The 20,688-nt window shown below is 51.1% G+C and overlaps 1 protein-coding gene across 2 annotated transcripts in view; it reads right to left on the reverse strand.

Moving 5' to 3' along the window:
• Positions 1–20,688, reverse strand: part of LARP1 (La ribonucleoprotein 1, translational regulator) — a 45,404-nt gene that overhangs the window by 15,030 nt on the left and 9,686 nt on the right. For both annotated transcript variants that reach the window (XM_014252991.2, XM_088063427.1), the window contains exons 2-4: positions 14,496–14,522; positions 1,792–1,853; positions 205–270 (exon numbers count right to left, since the gene is read on the reverse strand). In XM_014252991.2, coding sequence (XP_014108466.2) covers positions 205–270; positions 1,792–1,853; positions 14,496–14,522 — 155 coding nt within the window. The remainder of the gene's footprint in view (positions 1–204; positions 271–1,791; positions 1,854–14,495; positions 14,523–20,688) is intronic.

Here is a 20,688-nt window from a genome sequence, read left to right on the forward strand (position 1 = left end):
GGGTTCCAGGTTCCCAGAATAGCACTGAGGGAGGCAGTCTGCCACATGGGCAGCCCTAAAAGGAAATTCCCTGCACACTATTTCTGGCTGCCTCCACACTGACACTCGGCACCCCAAATGGCCTGGCTCAGCCAGTGCATCCAGAAGGGTAGGGAGGTCTGCAAGGGCCTTATCCTGCTCATCACAATGGTTCTGTGTTCTCACCTGGATGCTCTTGTGGGCTATTTCTCCAGGTGTTGGCCAATTTGTGGCATCACCAAAGTCACCAACCTTGTACCAAAGAGAAAGGTCTCGTTAGTGCACAAAGCTGCAGGCATTCCCTGCAGCAGGGAAAAATGCCTTCCACCCACCCCTGTCCCACAAACAGCTGTCCCCATCAGCTAGAGGGGGACACCCACACTGCACATACACAGCCCCTCTCCCCACTGAAGCAGGAAGCCTGAACTAATTCCAAATAGCTGCAGACAAGTTTATGTCCATCAGACATTGTAACGAGCCTGCCACCACTCCCGCAAGCTCCCAGCCTCTCACCAAATATTCTGCCCCAGCAGCAGCATTTGGCAGCAAGTTGCCCAGGATAATTCACTCAATCCCAGGCACCATCCTCTGGACAGGGAAAGCACTCAGCTTACAGCATTCTAAATACACCTGAAGCAACTACATCCCACTGAAGAAGCTCTTCTACCTAGTAGTAGCCATAGTCAGGCACAGCCCCAGTGAAGTGCCCAGCTACAACCACCACATGCTGCCAAGCAAGCAAGGGGATGTTCTCAGAGTAGGTGAGAAAATTCAAGCAGGTGAAGGGAACTCCCTCATTCCAGTCACTGCATGGGCACATGGGGAAACATCAACTACTTCTCTGCTGAACAAATGACCTGCTCACTACCATCATTTCTATCTCTTTCAGGTTTCATAGGACCTGCAGGACACTGGAAAGAAGCCAAAAGCTGCCCAGGTACCAAATGAATCATGGCTGGGCACTGAGTTTACCTGGGCACAGAAACTGCTCCTTGTCCTTGTGGGATTTTTATTTCTGAATTAATTTGGAGTCCAATTAATTTTTTATCCCTAAGGAGATCACATCTTTACATGCAGGTCCCATGCTCCTCTGCCCAGGAGGCAAATTTCCTGGGAACACTAATTCCAGTGCAGAACCATGCCTATTTCACAGAGAGGAGCACCTTCCTAACCCAGGGCCCTCCTCCCTCCAAAATGGAACAGAGAAGCCAAGTCCTATCAAGTTGCAGATACATCTCCACCAACAGCTCCTGTCCCCAGCTGTGCCCCAGAAGAAGCTGTCCCTCCACCATCACCACTGACTCCCTGGAACAAACTGCCCTGCTTCCTCCAGAGGAGTTGCTTGGTCTGACATCAATCCCCCTGGCTCTCTGTGTGCCAGGGAGGAACAGACAGCACAGGGAAGGACAGAGCTGCAGACACATCACTGTCATCACCCTGCCTGCACTGCAGAGCTGGGCATGGGCTGAGCCCACACGTTTGGGGTGTCCTCACAGTGGAGTGAGAGGTTTTCCACATCCAGGACTCTTCCAAGAGCCTCCCTGTTAAGAGGGGAGGTGAGAAGGTCTCTCCTGACTTAGCTCAGCAGAAAACCAGTCAGAGCAGCATGCAAGATCCCTAAAATGCTGAGGAGGAGATGGAGAACAAAGCCAGCACATCAGCCTCTCCTACAACCAAACTTGTGAAGGGAAAGCTCTGCTCTCCAGACCCTCGAGAGGCTCATGCAGCACTGGAAACTGGGGGCCAGAGAGAGGAGAGCAGGCACAGCCTTACCTTGCTTCCTTTCCTCTGTCTCGGGTTGGCAGCCCTCACCACTTTTGCTGGAGTTGTAAGTTCTGCAAGAGAAGGACAACAAAAGTGTTAGAACACAGCTGAAGGCTGTGGGTGGGAGTGCTGGCTCTGGAGAGAAGTGGGTAGGAAACAAAGCAGCTCCCCCTTCAGCAAAGGAGGGCTGAGAGGAAAAGGTAAACAGAAAACACAGCCAGCTCCTGACTTGAGTCTCAGAACTGCCCCATTAGATCAGAAAACTGCTGTCCAATCCAGGTGGCCCAGAGATGGACTTTTAACCCTATCCTGCTGCAGGAAGGCACTCCCTGCCTTACCTCTGCCCTCCCCTCTTGCCAGGCAGGGAGGAGGAGGGGGGGAAAGGAGCTCAGCTCATGCTGCAAAGCACCCACAAAACAGCAAAACAAACATGGCCTTGAAAAGCCAAGACCCATCACAGCACCTGAGGCCAGTGCTCCCCAGGGAGCAGAGCAGGGCTCTGACAGAGGGATGCAAAAGTCTGTGGCTGCTGAATTCTGGTTTGAAGTCAGGCATCCCAGCAGGACAGCAAGTTCAAGAGAGGAAACGTAGAGAGAGAATGAGCCAGATACATTAAGTGCCTAAATCCTGCTTCAGCTGAAAGTATTTAGGCACTCAAGCACCTCTGGGGTGTTTTAACACATTAAAGTGAGACTGTTGGGGTTCACACCACCACAGACTTCACAGCAAGTCAAGATCTCAACCTCACCATGGCCCATTTTGGCTCCAGCTTGCACACCACCTCCTTACAAGCAGAAACGAATTCAGCTTGCTTTGTCCCACAGGTCTGGCTGCAAAGTCTCTGATCAGGCTTACACAGGGCATGCAGAGTCCAAGCAGCAGAGCAGCACAACTCTGCCTAACACAAACAGCCCCACAAGGACCACGGATGAGGTTCTCCTCCAGGACACTGGTGCTCCACCTGGGCCCTGCCCCAAAGGGCAGCCTGTGCCAGGCTCCTGCAGCAAGGATTTCTGCTGACTCACTGGCTTTGCTTAGAAGAAAAGCAGCCCTGACTGGGGTAGGGTGAAGGTGGGAGATCGGCACAGGCTATCTGGGGATGCCCCAGGAAACACCGTGAGTAGCCTACTCAGCTCTGCTCAAAGCTGCCTTTGATCTCCTTCAAAAGGCTGGACAACTTTGCCTAGATGATCAAAACCGGTCCCCTTCTGAGGCTCGAAACCAGTGATTCATCCTGGCCTTGCTCAGAGTTGGAGGCTTTGAAGTGTCAATAAGGCAGAGTCAGACATGGCAGGACAGAGCCACGTGCACTCTCCTTCCCCATTTCTGTTCTCTACGGCTCCTGCATGGGGATTTCAGCCCCAGAAGAATCCAAGCTCTCAGCTGGGTCCCTGGATCCTCCCCCTTTCCCCCAGGACCTTCCCAACCCACCTGCAGTGCCTCCCTTCATGAGCAGCAGCAGTCCCACATGTCCCTCATTTGTCCCACGTGTCCCTCATTTATTCCATGTGCACTTCATTGAGAATCCTGGCTCCACGACACAAAGCTTGCCAGAAGGCTTTTAAACTTCCCTGCTAGTGTAGGAAGAGCCAGCACTTTCAAAACAGCCCCCAAAATCTTCCACTTAACACCCACAGATGTCACCAACTAAATATAGGCAAAAGGCACCAGGAGCTACAGCACAAACCCACATCCAGCACAGTTTTCCATAGATACAGAGGACCCCTGCCTGCTCCAGCAGCACTGACGGGACTGGCACAGCCCACCGAGGCTCCGATCTCTGGGGCTGGGGGACAGCAGGGCTCCCTCTCTCCCTGCCAGGATCGCATCCAGGCGCCTGCTCCCACCGCAGCACAGCCCCAGCGCTCACAGCAATGGCAGCTGGCCCTTTCCTCCAGCTGCTTCACCTCAGGAGCCCTCAAAGCCATGGAAGTTCTTGTGCTTTTCTTTGGGAACCAGGCAAAGAGAGGGGCCTCACAAACAGCAATGAAAGGGGATGAAGGGGCAGAGGCTGCAGGGGCAGAGGCTGCAGGGGCAGGTGCCGCAGACTCCATCACTCCATGGTCTTTGCGGGGGAGGGAGGAGATTGTTTAAAACAAGTTCTGCTGCTTTCCTTATCTGCAAGATATGAACAGGGATCCCTTATCTCGCTGAGGTGCTGAGAAGACTAATTAGCATTTGCAGAGCACTGCGGAAGACAAAACACAAAGCAAAGGGCTGCAGCCCGGGAGGGAGGGAGGGAGGCTGCTCGGTGCTGCGGGCATGTGGAGCATGGATGGAGCTGAGATCCAGCAATTCACGGTGGAGACCAAAGCAGGAGACCGAGAGGGTCTGACTGTGCTGGTGGACACATGGCCAGACACAGCATCTGCTGAGCCAAGACCACAGCAAGCAGAGGTCATGCACACCTGGCATCTTCCAGGGCACAGCAACATAACCAAGGGCACCAGAAACACATTCTGTGGTCCTCAGCTGAAAAGACTCCCTGCAGGAAAACCTCAGTGCATCAGCCTGGGAAGTGGAGAGCAAGAGAGCGCTGCTCATCCCATGCAGGAGCTCAGCACAAGCAGCGAGGGACACTGGATACTGCCTTGGTGCACAGCCGAGCCTTTAGAAGCTGCTGACAGATGTCTCACAACCCTCCTTTTGCATCTGTTTGGTGGCAGCAAGTAATTTCAGTTGCACTAGCAGTGCCTGACCACCTCCTTGGAAACAGGGCCTCTCTGTGTGAGGGGACAGACAAAACAGCTGCAGCAGGAGCCAGGGCTTTAGTGGTGTGAGGCTGGCACGGGGACAGCGGGCAGGGAAGCAAGGAGCAGCTTTGCCTGCGGCCACAGAGCAGATGCTGGCACAGCCAAGAACAGAAAAGCAGGTCTCGAGTTTTGATCTGCTGCCTGCAGCCAGAACCTGATCATTTGCCCAGCCATGGGGTTGCCCAGCCACGAGGAGATTATTCCTTAGCAACCAAGGGGATGAGGCTCAGGTGAGAGCACCCACAGCAGCCTCAATGCTGCCATCACAGCCAAACCCTGCCCATGGCCATGCCACAGCCAGAGCACTTGCTGGCTTTGGACACTCACTCCCCAATGCACCTGACAAACACCAAGGGCAAGGCTGTGCAGACCCCTTGTGCTTTCCTGCAGCCCACACTTGGCTGGGGCACAGAGCCCTGGGCTGGGAGGCTCACAGGGGCATCCAGGTGAGCAAACACTTCTCTGGAAGAAGAGCCCTTGCACAAGGACCAGACAGCCAGACTGATGGCAGATCCACAGCTAAGATCCACATGACATAAGACCATTGAGCTCAGCCAAGGAGACATATCTACTACCTTATCTAGGAAAATGAAACCAAACACCCAGCAACTGTTTCCTGCCTTTCCTTGCATCCAATTGAATTTATAACGGAATTTAGAGAAGGTAAATGAAGAGAGGGAATAAATCTGCCGTGCTGGGCAGAGACCTGGCATTACTGGAGAAATACCTGTACCTATAGCAAGAATGCTATAATGCCTGCTCCAGGTGTACCACTCATGCAATGCAGACAAGGGCTCCCAGAACCCCAGCAGCAGCTGGGCAGCCTCAGAGGGCAGCTCAGGCTCCCAGCAGGAATGCAGAGTCCTCAGCTCTGGCACACTGTCCCTGACACAGCATCCCCTCCTTACCCAGCAGCCAGGTCGACAGAAAGAAGCCATCCTGCTCCCTGCTCCACAGCCTGGCACCTATGAAAAACTGCTGATAAAGGTGATTCCAAGCCAAGAGCCCGGACTTTGTGCTGAAGAGGCTGAGGCAGGGGCGCATGCTCTGTGCTGCAGGTCCTGATGGGGCTGCAAGAGCCAAACCAATATCCTGAGTTTCCCCAGAGCCCTGGCAAGAGCTTGAGGGTGCAGTGTGGGACAGACAGCCACATGCCCAGCAGTCCACCAGGATCCACTTCACTCTTCTGTTTCCAAACAATCCTCCCTCCTTCCTACACTCCACAGAACACTCTTGGCATATGTGAAGACTGTAAATCATAACTAACACACCTGCTCTGGCATCTAAGTTTTTAGGTGAGAAAGAGCCAGTGCAGCTTGGGCAAGGGTGAGTTGGGAAAAATGTTTAAAAATGTTTCTGCGTGGGATTAGCTGTTTTCCCAGGAGACAGATAGCTCCTTCAGAGTCATTTCCTGAGGGCAGGAGAGTCCCTTCTGGGGTACTGACACACAGGAAAGATGTGGTGAAACAGCACCAACCCGCAAAGACATTCCAATAAGACAGACCCAATAGGCAACCAGCCACAGCCAGGCCTGCCAGGACCCTCTGTGGCTGCAAGAATCCTCTTCCTGGCCTGAAAGAAGACCTAGGGAGCCAACAGAGAACAGCTCCAAAGGTGCATCCCCACCTTCCCAACATGGGAAACTCAGGACACCAACCCTGTCCCTCTCCTTGCTCCAGGTGGTCTGATCTGCACAGCGGCAGGAGCATGACATGGATTCGGAGACTCCTGTGGCACTCATCACTGTCCATGCACTCAGCGCAGGACTTGGAGTCTGAGCCAGCCCAAGCCATCAGAGGACACAGCTGGTGAGCTTCATGTCCACCAGCAGCACACAGAGACATCCACACGACCACTCCTGCAGGCCAGATGTGACCTGCAAGCCAACAGCAGCCTGCCGCTCACAGACAGTGACAAAGCTCTTTTCTTTTTGAGTCCATCCCAAAGAGGAGCCCCTGAAGTTACAGGCAGAGAAGCCCTGAAGGATGGGCAAACACTTTATGCCCCTTTTGTGGATGCTGCACCCATTTTTACATCAGCAGAAGTCTGTGGTGGGCAACACACCCTTGCTGTAAAGGGGCTGGGAAGCACTGGGAGATCGGAGGGGGCCTCAGCCTCCCCAGGAGCCATCTGGCAAGCACCCCTATGTGCAGAGGTGCAGATACCCCCAGACACCAATCAGCAGAACCAGCTCTGCCCTGCCTCCCAAGGAGCTGCTCCCAGCACGGCCTCAGCCATGTGCCAGGGCTGAGATGGGAAACACTTGTCGTTGCAGCTCCACACATGAGCGGAAAAGCCTGGGATTTATAGCACTGACTGCTTGGCATGCTCACATTTTGCTGAAGGCATCACAAGGCACACAAAGGCAGAAAGGTTCAGGACAGGCTTAGCCCACAGACTGCATCTCCTCTAGGTTTGCAATGTTTTACAGCTCTACCTCCCACCAAATCGCAGTTGCAGTCAGAGGAGCGCGAGTGCACGGAGGGGGAAACAAGGGAGCACTGGATGGAGTTCTCCAACAGCTTTAAATGAGATGTTATCACAAGGACATCTTCCAGCACAAATGGGTTGGTGTCTCCACAACAGGGGCTCCCACCTGCTCCTGGGGACTGCAGAGAACCACAGTCAGCCCCATCACCTGCAGCACATGGTCTCACAGCTCCCAGCGGGCAGCGTGTGGTGTGGCCTCTGTTACAAAGGCAAGAGGAATATCTGCAACAACTCAGCAATACCAGAAGTCTCCTGTACATGCAAGAAAAACTGCAGGAGAATGGCCAAGGTCAGGACCAAGCAGAAGACTGGATCCTTAAGGTGAATGGCTGAGAAGGATTCAGGCTTGTAAAGCACATGGGAAGCCTGCTCAGCTGGAGCAGGAGATAAGCTGCAGGTACCAAGGCTCAAAGCCTCCCAAGCAATTTTCCACAGCTCCTCAGCAGAAGCTCCACCGTACAAGCCCTACTGTAACAGCAAAGGAAGCAAGGAGCTGCCTACACCTCACTGCAATGTAAGCTCTGCAACTGCTGCAAAGATCACTCGCTAAAAATAACTTCAGAAAGGGCATCTGACAGCTCCACAGAGAGCATGAGAACACTCCCACCTGGGTGTCCTAGGCAGCTCCAGGAGCTCAGGAGTTTGCCCTGGAAAAGTGCAGGGAGAGAGGCTGGGGTACAGGCACTGTCACAGGCTGAGTTACAATCCCAGCTCTCCAAGCCCTCACATCCCTTGGATGATACTCTTGAAAGCCCTGGGACAGGAGGAGCAGCTCAAGACACGTGCAGAGCCCATCTCTGCTGACAGCACAAATGGGCAGCACAGATCCTAACAGCGAGCAGGGGCTTCAGTCAGACCACAGCCCTCCTCAGGGGGCTGAGGAACAGCACTGCTCCTTTAAACACACAAAGTGCTACAAGCTCTACACATATGCATTATCTGCAGGGTCTGACATTCATTTCCAGAGCTAATGAGGGGCAGGAACGGTATGGACTTACCAAAAATGCATGATCATCTTCACTGCAGCCTCTCAGTCCAAGACAGAAACGCTTCAACTTGTGACCAAGCTACACTCCAGGAGGAGCGAGTTAGGAAACGCCAACAGGCATTTCTAACATCAACAGTGTCTGTGAGGGCACCCTGGATTCTTCCTGGCACAGACAGCTACTACTAAAGGCAGCAAATGAACTGCCTCTTAAGGGCGAGTGACATCTTTCCACTGCCTTTTCAAGCAAACCCCTTCCCTGAAGAGGATTTCTAGGAAACTCCTGACACACAATCCATGCTCACAGCCATCCACAGGATTCCTCAGACGCCAGGCACATACAGAATGAGAGGGCACATGAACCACCTCCCGCCCAGTTTTCTACCAAAAAAAAAAAATTTAAAAAAAAGAATCCTTAAACCAAGGACTGTCTCCAGGGGAAGGCAATGGCTCCCAGAAACCAAGCAGCATCGCACAGGGGACACAGCCAAGGTCACCCAGCTGACCAGACTTCAGAAACTGTCAAAATGAGGAAGCTGGGCTGGCTCAGGCCCCCACAGCTGCTGAGCCACCCTGCTCTCTCTGAGCACCCACCACCTCTGCAGGAGAGGCTATCCAGCACCAGTACCTGACCCAGTACATCTGGTGCAGACACATCTCTTGCTGGCAGAGCGTGTCACCAGCAATTCCTCTGCCGGCATGGAAGGCAGAAAAGGCTTCAAGGACACCTGCAAACACCCTGCCAGGTTAAATAGTTCAGGGAGAGGGGCTGGAAAAGCCGGAGGAGCTCCAGGGAAAACGCCGCGTCAATCTGGGACCCTGAGAAAAGGCACGAGTTGATCCAGCTGCCACTCCAGGCACGAGGTACAGCAAGGACACCTCAGCACTGGGACAGGAGGGCACCTGAGGCAAGGCTGCAGGGGCCCAGGGTATGCAAGTGAGCCAAACTGTGCAGGAGATGGAGGGTCAGGCCCTCCTCCAAGCCAGCTCAGAGACCAGCTGATAGTTCATGACCTAAAAACTGAAATCAGTAGTGGGGGAGAGGGAGGATTGACATGAACAGGAACTACAGGACAGCAAGGGCAGACACCAGGCAAGACTCACAACTCCATATAAAACGGTAAAAAAATCAACCCAACCCACTCACCTTTGGGGACAAGTGATTTGCAAATTAAAAGGGGGTGTCCTCACTCCAGGAGGGACCAGGAGCAGTTTCCTCTGCTGCACCGTTCTGCTGGCCTCTAATGAAAAGCTAGTTAATTATTACCCATTCAGACACTCGATCCCCTACTCTGACTGCTGCCGGCTGGGAGGGATAAAACCATCACGTGATGCAAAAATCCCGACCTTATGAAAGCACGGGCAACTATATTTAGTTGGAAAAACGATGACCTAGCGAGCCTGCTCCTCCCTGGCCCCCCCTCGGAGGAGCCGACCTGCCTCCTCCCAGGATCCTACCTCCATGGCACCCGGGAACTTGTAATACTTAAACCAGGGACACCAGGCATGGAGCAAGCCCTGTGTGCACATCCAGGCTTATCCCGGGTGGAGGGGCCACAGCAGCACACAGCCTGGGCTGGGGGGACCCTCCCTCCCCATCCTCAGTGCTCTGCAGCAGGTCACCTTGTCAGCAGCAAAAGCTGATAAGCACCAAGAGCAACACACAGGGGCCTAGCCCAAGGTCCTGGACCTTATCTTGAAAGCAGGAGGCACACTGGGAACCTGACCAGCGTGACCAACATTCAGCAGCCACGCTCCAGCTGCTTATTCTCCATGCCCAGGGCTGGTGATGCCTAGAGTTGGTGACAGGAGTTTGCCCCCCTGGATCAGTCTACCCCTCTCCTCAGGACAGCTGGTGACCAAGACAGACACCGCTGTGCTGAGAACCAAGTGGGAGCTGCGGAGAGATGGCCCTGGAAAAAAGGAACAACAAAACCCAAGAGCATCACCTGCTCCCTTTGCAGTGAAAGAGCTTCAAAGCAGAAGAAAAACAAAAAGCCTGAGGACCAGGCGTCATTAATCTCTTGACATTAGCAGAAGGGTGCTCTCTGCCTGGATCCTGCTGTGGCTGACGAGACAGCGCAGCCAGCGGCGCTCCTGGCACGAGTGAGAGGAGGTCACTGCATCCCTGCCGAACCCGTGCTGACACGATCCCATTTAATGGCCGTCAGCCTCTTCTGCAGCTGCATCTGGGGACTTGGAAGCTGACAAAACCCTTCCTGGGAAGCATCTGGTACGTCTCACTGTAAATATTTAACAACGAAAAGACAGGAATCGAGAGCCAAGCGCCTGCAGAGAGACCCTCCAGCTCCAAGCGTTCACACTGTCTAGGAGGAGACTGTGCAGCTCCCACTGTGCCAGTGGAGGGGGAGAAGGGTCGTACAAGGCAAAAGTGCAAACTCTGCACAAAATATGCCTCTGGAAAACCTGTCATCTCAAAGAATAGAATGGGTTTCCAGAAAGGAGACTGTGACATAATTCAAATAACATCATTCAGAGTTCCTCCTGCTGCCATTCCTGTACCTTCCTGGCTACTTTTGCAGAGGCACCCCTGCAGGACCAGAGTGTCCCCTGAGCAGTGGCCACTTGCTAAGTGACCACTTAACCTTGCCCTCAGCCTGCATAGCTGCAAATCCGCCTCCCTGACTGCACAGAACAAGAAGAGACTGAGCAACAGCTCAGCTTGTGAGGTCAGGGAAGACAAAGCCAGCACCATGAAGAAATCCATCTCCTGGGGCAGAGGAAAGTAACAGTGCTTTGGTGGTAGGAGCAGGAGCAGCAAACTTTCTCAGGAATTCAGGGAGGTCATACCTAGGTCTCCCACTAAGCAGGGTGTCTCCACAAATACGCTGAAGAAATCATAACTACCTGGATTAAACTGAGCACAGGTATGGGGGCTTCCTCCTGTTGGTGAATCCAGAGCATTAAAGCCATGACAAGGCACTCAAACATCCCTGTGATCTTTGAGAGCAAGCAGAAGTGCTTCTTTTTGTGCTACTTCAGTATTACTGCACCTCAGCTGAGCTGATTTCAGGGCATGCTTTTCCAGCAGAAGATACACCATCCTCACTTATCGCCCCAAATTTAAGCAAGATGCAGTGACATTCCAGGTTTTTCTAAATACCTCTGATATAACAACTTCCTTCCTGGGTTCACAATCACATAAATCCTGCTGCATGAACCACTCTCTCTAATAAATCTAATTCCAGTGCTACAGGTGGCTGCCTCTCATGTCAATATAGAGCATAAAAGAGTACAACACCCTAATCAGACTAAGTCTTCTCAAAGGACTCAGGAATACCCAATTACAAAATAGTGCAACATAGCAGTTTTCTAATTTAAAGATCCATCTCCCCTCATTTTATTTCTAAAGGATTAAAACCCACTCCCTTACAGTGGTAGCACCACCCTCATCTCTTTATGGAAAACTTCACAGCGTTTAATTCAAAGAGGCATTTATAAACTCAAGAAAGATATCTCAGACACTGCTGACATTGTACAAAATGATCAGGTCAGGGTGCAGCAGATGAAAAAAAGTCATCAGGAGTGGTGAAACCAAGACAGAGCATCAATTGCTGCCCTGTTGAACACCAGCGCATCCACAACTGTACCCTGCAGTCAGCTTCAACAAGGGCACAGGGCTGTTACAGCTGCTCAAAGAAAAGCAATTAAACCACCCAGAGGCAGCTCCTCAAGAGGTGAGACTAAAAAGGCTGGGATCCTCCACCACAGAGAGGAGGAGGGCTGGCTGCAGCATGTAGGAGGCCAGGAGGGCACAGGCACAGCACACTAACCTAGCAGGAGATCAACTTGAAGTGACAGAAGTATTCCCTGCCAGAGCAGGCAGCAAATTTCACATAGTATCAAGTCCTGGGAGCTGAACAGCATCAGCTGTCTGACAGAAGAGTTTGGTGTTCACAGTGAAGTTGTCCACAGACATATGGCTGCAAATGTGCCCCCCCAGTCCTCTTCAGCAGCAGAAGTGGGAATGTGAGTGTGTCCCTCAGCCCACCAAGCCCAACCCTGTGTCTCTCAAGGGTGTTGAAGTCTCTCAGCTTTCCACCCAATGGTTTGAAATGGCTTCTTCTGCAAAGCACCCTACAGCTGCCAAATCCTGGCTGTGGGACGTGGGAGAGGACTGAGGCACTGCTGTGCCAGACAGAAGGAAAGTGAGGCCTCTCTCCAACAACTGCTTTATTTGCAAACACTATTAGGTAACTGGGACACTGGTGTGCCTCCACCTCCATAGCACTGGCACGTGACATGGGGATGATCCAGGCTGAGGATCCAGGCTGCTGCCAGCATCCTTATGCTAACAAGCAGGAACATGCTCTGGGGCAAGCTACAGCTACTGTGCCTACAAAATGGCTGAATTTTGGCTCAGGCACCCCACCTATGCAATTCCCAACCCTGAAACAGCAACTCGGCATCTTCTACCACTCTGCTAACCATTTCCTTGGGAGAAGACCAACAGACTTCTCACTCAGCAGGAAAACCAGCCATATAGACCCACCTGACTTCCCAAGATTAAGCTTAAAAAATAGATCCCTGCCACATGGGATGCTCTGATGACCAGAGTATATCAACTCATTCAATACCTCAGCAATGAAAAGGAGATGAGGGAGTCAAACCCAACAGTCTCAGGAGTGCACTACAGTTCTAGTGACAGGAGCAATGCCAGTCTGCCTGTGCCTGCTGCCTTCACACTTCACTGTGTTTTGAGATACCAGGGCTTCCAGATAAGCTTAATGCATGGGAAGAAAAAGCACGGCACCAGCTTTTCTAGAAAAAGGTATGAGAAAGACTGCACAGTGTCCTGTGCGGCCACCATTTAGAGGAATCCTGTTTAAGCTTTAACTTATCTCCTAAGAAACATACAGAATTGTGAAAAAAGCTCAAAGCTCTGTAGGTAATGTTTTCTGCAATACCGCTGACATGTAACAAACACTTTCTGAAGCGCTATCATCTGCTGCAGACACGCACTCATGCTCCACCCTGGAGGCAGCTGTGCAAGGTCCCCAACCAGCTGGAGAACAGAGGATGGAGCAGTGCCAAGCAAAGGACATCTCTGAGTTCACAGCACAGGCAGACAAAACCCAATACCCAAAGAACACAAATCTTCAGCAAGGTGGAGAAAAGCCTCCCACAAATTCAACAGATGGGCGTATACCTTTGCTCTTCAAAATCCTGATATTTCACTCTGACACATCAAGAAAGCAAGAAAATAATGAGAGACTTACAAATGTGGAATCAAAATCTTAATCCAGTGCATCTAGTTGAACATCACAGCATTGCTAGCTGGCTAGAGCTCTGGAAATACATGCACAACTTCCACACCTCTGTTCAGTTCAGCAAGCTGAATTATAGTGCCTCCAATGTTACACCAGACCACTCTACACCAGTGAGTTATTCTTACTGAAATCAGCTTTAAGACACCAGAGCTGACTTCCATACCTCCAATGCCTCCACCGCCAACAGCGATTTACCCTCACGCTATCCATGAACTGGTGAAATGGGACCCCATGCAAAGCCAAAGGTGGACATCAGAGGTGGACACTGTGACATGCCTGGGGTAACACAAGACCAAGTCAGGCACTGACTTCCATTCCCAGTGCCTTTGCTGTGGCACATCCCCACATGGCTCTCGGAGATAACAGGCTCTCACTGACTGATCTTATTATCACTGGTTAAAACACAAACCTTTCCTTCAGTCTTGGCACTTCCACAACATCAGCCTGGATGAGGAGCTTCTGGCAATTTGGGAAAGGCAGGAATTGATATAATCAATATCTGCTTCTGAAAACTACATTCCTTTCCTGATTTGAAACCTCCATCCAGAGCAACCTCCCTCTCCCAGCAAGGCTGCACATGCCACTGGGGCCAGGAAGTTTTTTCTTTGCACTGATTGCAACACAGTGAGTAGTCCTTAACAGCAATACTCAACAGCAACATACAGACTACAAGCCACAGGAGAGGTCTGTGTCTTCCCAAAGTATTGCAAATTCAAATATATATCCTCAGGTTCATAGACACATCCATCTGTATACAGGTAACACATAAACAACAACAATCTCAGTTACATTTGCATCTTGAATGTCAGTGTTTTCAATTATGTGTGATGACCAAGACCTACAAGTTCCCAAACTCTTTCACCCCGGACATCCAAATGTCCAAATATGCTACAATGAATGGGAGGAAAGAACCTTCCAGCTGTTTAGTCATCACTACATGAAAGCATAAAAGATGTCACTGCTATACAGGAACAACCAAATAGTAGATGTTTGGTTTTTGGGTGGGGTTTTTTTTAGGGTTTTGTTTGTGGTTTGGTTTTGGATTTTTTTACATTAATGTCCATTGCATATTCCAGACTGCATTGCAGGTATGAGTCCTCTAAGTGTGGTTAGTGCTGACTCTAAAGGAAGAGAAGTTCAGGGAAGGCAAGGGAGAAGGAGGTTTGAAGAACTCCATTTTTATTTAATACATACCAGACTGGCCGTCAGTTGGAAATATATCTGTAAAAGAAAAAAAAAAGTAAAAAAAAATCAGTATTGGTTGCAGCTGGAGTGCAAATCATTATTTAAAAGGTCTCCTCTCTCAATTTGTTTGCTTTAGCTAAACAGAGGAAGTATTTTCTTAGTATCTCAAGTTAAACATCAATCCAGCTTGGAACCCACCTCAATTCAACCACTTGCTGTGCAAAAGATTTTGAAGGAGTCTATGTTTACCAGAATGCGCTGCTCTCATAAATAACCTTCTGTGTTGGCTTCTAGCAGACAGCAGTGCACACTAAAAAACGCTGTTGAGATGTACAAAGAGCCACACAATGAGCTACTTGGTGGCACCCCACACTCCCCCTGAACAGCAAGATCAGATGGAAATGTACAGAGAACATCTAACAGGCAGCACAGGTGGAAGCCAAGGCAAAAGCCAAGCGAGCATTCTTCTGATTGTCCTTGGTTTTGCAGGCACAAGCAACATCAGCAGCTGTGCCTGGCTTTAACACAGCACCTACACCAGACACACACACCCATCATCAAATGGGCACCCAGGGCCTTGGCACATCACCCATCACACCAGGAGAATAATTTCCCTTTCCCAGCTCAGGAGTCTCTGTCAGCAGGCACAGGCCACTGCACAGGACAGATGGATTCTGGGGGGTTCAGACCCCAAAGCAGATTATTCAACGTCCCCAGCCCCCCAGGCTGTTTCCAGTTACAGGAACAGGCCCTTCTCTTGGAGGGCCATATGGAAGATGTTAAGTAGCTGGAAGGACCAGACTTTTCATTTAAGGAGCACACAGAACAGTGTGTGTGGAAAACCCCTGTTGATAAAGGCTCCCTCCAGAAGATATGAAAACAGCACTTTTCAGAGAGTAATACATTATATTTTCTTCAAGGATCCTGGAAGAGGAGAGGGAAGGAAGGCTGCCAGCAAGGCAAGGTCCTCCTGGGACAGGCCCCTGGCTCTTGCTTATCAGCTACCCAAAACACACATTCAGCTGGAAAGTTGCAAGAGTTGCAGCAAGGACTACCCCTCAGGCAGGGCAATGCTCTCTGGCCTGGGCTCGGCTCATGCAAAAATACCCCTCTGCCAAAATTACTTCTATTTCTCTTCCTTTCTCTTGCACCATGTTGAAAGCATTCTCAGGCAGGGATGCTTTCATCCCACAGACAAATGGGAAGAGCAAAGGGGAGCAAAAATACCCAGAAGTTAAATCAGGACTCACTCGACCATTATTACAGTTATGGTCTGTGGGCATTTGAAGGCATGGTATCAAGGACAGCCCAGCACATCCAGAACAGTTTCCAAGCACCAGTTTGGATCCTTTGCAAGCTGCATGTTCTATTGGAATCCTGCACCAATCCCAAATGCATTTAAACATCTGTAGTCACTGAGGAGTTTAGGGGTTAGGAGTTCTATATCAGCAAGCTGAAACATCTTCACAGAATCATAAAATCGTTAAGGTTTGAAAAGACCTTTAAGATCTCAAACAAGATATAATTTATTTCCCTAACAGGGATTCCCTGCAAAGGAACAAGGTGTAACACTGGTATCCTCCCAGCTGGATCAGCTGTACCAGATGTTACCAAAAACAAAAATAAATACCACCACCACAGTGGTTGATAAAATAACTTCCTTTGTGCCAGACAGGAATTTAACAAAGCCAGGCTTTGGCAAATGTTCCCCTTGCTGTACCCTGAGGGATGCAGCTCTCCAGTCTGCATTCCTCTCAGGCTGTCCCACCAACTCTTCATCAAACACACACCACAGCAGAACCAGCCATTCACTACACATCCAGGCTCTAGACACCACAAATGCCACCAAATCAGGCAGCAGCTGCAGGTGACCCCTCAGCAACATCTCCTATCAGACGTGTCACCACCCCAACTCCAAACTCCCACTCCCTCCCTCAAGGTCTCGTCTCAGCTCACTGCTGTATTCCCCACTGCCCTGTCCTGCTCTAGATGTGCAGCAAGGCTCTCCTGGCTCCTCCTGAGCTCAGCCACAACTCTAGAGCAGCTCTGCCACTACATTTACTAGAAAAGCAGTGACTCTACTCAGTGGCTGTAGGAAGCAAGGACCACATGTAATGGCCAAGGGCAGATACAGCTCACATTCACCTCAAGAAGTTTGCCAGGGCAACTCCTGTCTAAGAAAAACACATCCAGTGCTCAGTCCCCTTTTCTGGGAGAGGCTGACCTTGTCCAACTCATCACACCTCTGACTAACGCAGACTTGACTCCAAGCTCACCAGAGCAGACTGAGAACACTGGGCTTGCAGGCAGCTTTCCCCAGAGCTGTGAACGAGCACAGAGAAATCAGTCTGTGGGACTTGCTTTGAAAAATGGGGCTGCTGGGAGGACACATCTGAAGCAGGGCTGGTCAGGGACCGGCAGGCACAGCGACCCTTTGGGACACCTTTTCTGCCTGCAAGCACAAGTGACTTAAATTAAAAATTAGCCTGCCAATTAAGGGCAGCACCTCAGGTGCCCAAGAGAAGTCTAAATCAGGTAGTGCTTTCTTTTCCCAAGAAAGCCATGGTAAGGAAGCAGACAGAAACGTATGGCCAGCAGGTAAAACCCTGGGCTGCTCTCCAAGGAGTCCATCTCATACACTGCAGGACTGAAGCTGCCCATCCAAGTCAGCTCCCTTTCAAGCCCCCCCAAAGCTAAAACTCAAACACAAAAGACTGAGGCACAGAGATGGTTTTTTTGCTCAAGGTCCCAACATAAAAAGGTGAATCCAGCAAACCAGCCCCACCAATTCCTTCCACCACACACACCTACCTCCCAAGGCACCCTGATGCCAGGTATCCCAACACTGGCCAGATGCTGCAGGACAATGCTTCACAGCAGCTCTCCATCATCCCATCTGCCACCTGCTCAGCAGCAGGCAATCCCTACATGGGACCCAGGCAGTCCTGCTCCTGCCCACACAACACCCTCCCAGCCATGCCCAGCCATGCCTCCAGGCAGCCCAGTGGGAAGGAGCAAGAAATAACAGTATCGAAATGCAAATGCAGACCCATGAAATTTGGACTCTATGGTCTCACGTTTCCTTCTCTTTCTTGCACGCCGACACTTTTGTTTCTCAGCACGCACCGAAAATGAGAAAGTCCTGGTGTCTGAACAAAGGGACTGTAGTCACCACGGGAACCAGTGATCTCTTCACCGCAGCACCAGACTATGCAGAGCCAGGTATTTCCCAAGCCACTGACCATTCTCCTCAGCCCTGTACAGAATTCATATATTCTGCAACATCTCAACAGAAAAACACATTCTGTGACTCTTTCATTAGCAAAGCAGGGTGGAGGAGAGTGAGGGGGAGGAGGTCAGGGGTGTACATGGCAGCTGGCAGGATGATGGGATGGAGCATCCCTTTCAGAACCATCACATGAGGGTGCAGACATGGTACAGGAGGGATTGCTCTCAGCACCAACACCCAGAGTTGCTGCACACAGAGCCCAGGAGATATTACCAAATTGAGGGCAGTCGTCCTTATTTTAGGTGGTGCTGGGGGTGGAACTCAATTTCAATTTTTCCTGATGATATTTTTACACAAAGAAGACCGTATGCTAAAATGGGGCATTTAAAGAGAAAAGCTGATGCATCCACACACATACCCCCTTCCCCAGGGGCTATTTGCCTACTACTGCTATTCAGGTATCTGGGACAGGTCCAAAAGAGTCACCCCATTTATGAGCCCCCATCTCCCCTCCGCTGCCCCCTGAGGAAACATGCACCAACCATGCTCCTCCACCAGCCACGCTCACAGCGCTGAATCCAAACACCGGCACAATAAGCCTGTCTTCTCCCAGCTCAGGAGCTACAGCTGGGAAGGGTCCTCCACCACCCCCTTTTCCAGTACGGACAGTGCTTCCTCCTGACAGGGCCTGCGAGGCAGCGGCTGAAGAGCAGCAGCTCATTGTCCCTGACGCAAGAGAAACGCTGACTCGTTATTACAGCAACCTGCAGCCATAACTGCCGAGGAGCCGTGGCCACAGGCCGAGTGCCAGCAGGAACCAGCTCCCTGCTGGCCCCCCACCTCCCATTACCCTTCTGCTCTCCAAATGGGGAAAACCCACCTCAGAGTGCTTTATGGCACCTGCCAGCCACCACAGCACACTGAGTGGTGAAGCACACTGACCAGTGGGCTGGGAGAGGGCTGTGCACGCACAGGTACAAGCACAGGGATGGCAGCCAGCTCCTCGGCTGCTCCCAGTGGGACATGGGGCTCATCCACACTGCCACAGGAAGACACCAGCTGATTTGTTCTGGCTTTTGACCCGTGAAGTTGTAACCAAATCATCCTCCACGTTTTGCAGACAAAAGACTGGGACATCAGAAAAAAAAATGACCTCTCCAAGGTCACACAGGGACGTGACCAGACCTCAATCACAATGGCTCGAAAGCTGCAGGGCTGCACTGGCTGTCCAGGAGAGGGACCGGGGAGGGAAGTGTTGGCGGATGGCAGGATCGATTGGTATCTCTCCTCGTAATCTGACCTGCTGCCCGGCAGGGACGATCCAGGCAGTGAAAAGGTCCAAATTACATAGTCCAGCCTGAACTGCAAAGAGACCAGAGCTGCTTGAATCTCTTCTTTGGCCCCATACAACATTTCAGTTTAAATCTTGTCACCTGGCTCCCCCTTGGAGGCCAAGGCAGCGCCTGCACAGGTTCCCTTGTTCTCTTGAGTTACAGGCCCCTTCAAACCAACACTCAGTGGAGAAGGGGCTGAGGTCTGTTAGGGAAAAGCAGCAAAGCAAGAAACCCTAAACCAAAGATTAGCACGGCCAATTATATCCCTCCCGAGATCTTGTTTGCTTCCTGTTCCCCTCCTTTGTTACCTGCTGAGCAGGACTGGGGAGGGTCCAGCTCTCAGTCACCCAGATCATCCCAGCCCTCTCCAGCTGCCAGTCCAAGCAAACACCTCCCATGCTTCTCGGCTTACTATAGGATATTTACCCCCTCAAAGAGAAGCTGAAGCATAAAACAGATGGATCAGTCCTAAGATGATGCTGGCTGGGTCCCAAGACACCACTAAGGCAATAAACAAAAAAAAGCTACAGAAGAGTTTATCCCAAATCAGTTCCTTTGCGAGGGTATCCCGACCACCAGTACCGGCTAAAGGGGTTTTCTGTTCCCTGTCCAGAAGAAAGGTTAGATTTATTCTCAGACACTCCCATCATCATCACTGGCTCAAGAGCTGCAGCCAGTGTGAGCTCTGACATTAATTTCCCACACACCACCCAGAAACAAATGCTTGAAATAGGTTTTCAGTGTATAAACAGCTGTGTGTTTGGTGAAGTTCAGCTGCGGTGCCCCTGTTATCGTCATATACTTGAAAAGTAATGAAGACCTCCAGCATCACAGAGTTTAACAGGATAAATCCTAGAAAAAAAATCATCTATTCCAAGATCAGAGCATTATCTGAGATAACTCCCTGACTAACTCCACACCACAGTCTAAATGAGTACCTCCGTGCTGATGTTCAGTCTCCTCCAGACTGAAGGGGAGCAGTGCAGACCCAGCAGGGCCGTGCCACTGGCTGGACAAAGTCACCAACAGGACTGGCACCGTGCCTGGCAAAAACACCTTTCAAAGATCCACATGGAAGAGGGCCCAGGTCTCTTCTCCAAGCACCAGAGATGCCAATGGGGTTCAGGAGAACCTGACCAGAAGAGTGAGAGCTCTCCAAACAGACAGTCCTGCAAATGCAACACTCACATATGCACAGGCACACAAGGAATAACTGGAAGGTCACAGGCTGCTGTTTCTCCCATCCACTTATCAGTGCTTGCACTGGAGAGAACAAACACGGGGTTTAACTCCCATTAACCCTTTCCCCTCATCTCCAAAGTGGAGAAGCAGTGAAGAGCTGCTGCTGTAGAGCATGAGTCCCAACATTCCCAATCATGAACTCAACAAGGGGCTCCAGAGAAAGTCCAAGGCAACTTAAAGGTGCTCGATTACTCTTCCCATGGAGCAGCTGCCAGCTCTCTGCCTCACATCCTTTAATCACCAGTAAGCCTGGAGTGATACAACTGGAGGCCTTAGGCCTTCCAGGAGAACAACTCTACATGATCACAGTCACCCTCCTCCCCAAACTGTTCTTTAAGCCACTGGATATTGAACTGACACTAAGATTTCTGGCACAATCAAGCAAAACACACGTCTC

The sequence above is a fragment of the Pseudopodoces humilis genome, chromosome 17 (genome assembly GCF_049639895.1).
Source record: "Pseudopodoces humilis isolate 2021_Gansu_Grassland_sample_001 chromosome 17, ASM4963989v1, whole genome shotgun sequence".
Classification (NCBI taxonomy): domain Eukaryota; kingdom Metazoa; phylum Chordata; class Aves; order Passeriformes; family Paridae; genus Pseudopodoces; species Pseudopodoces humilis.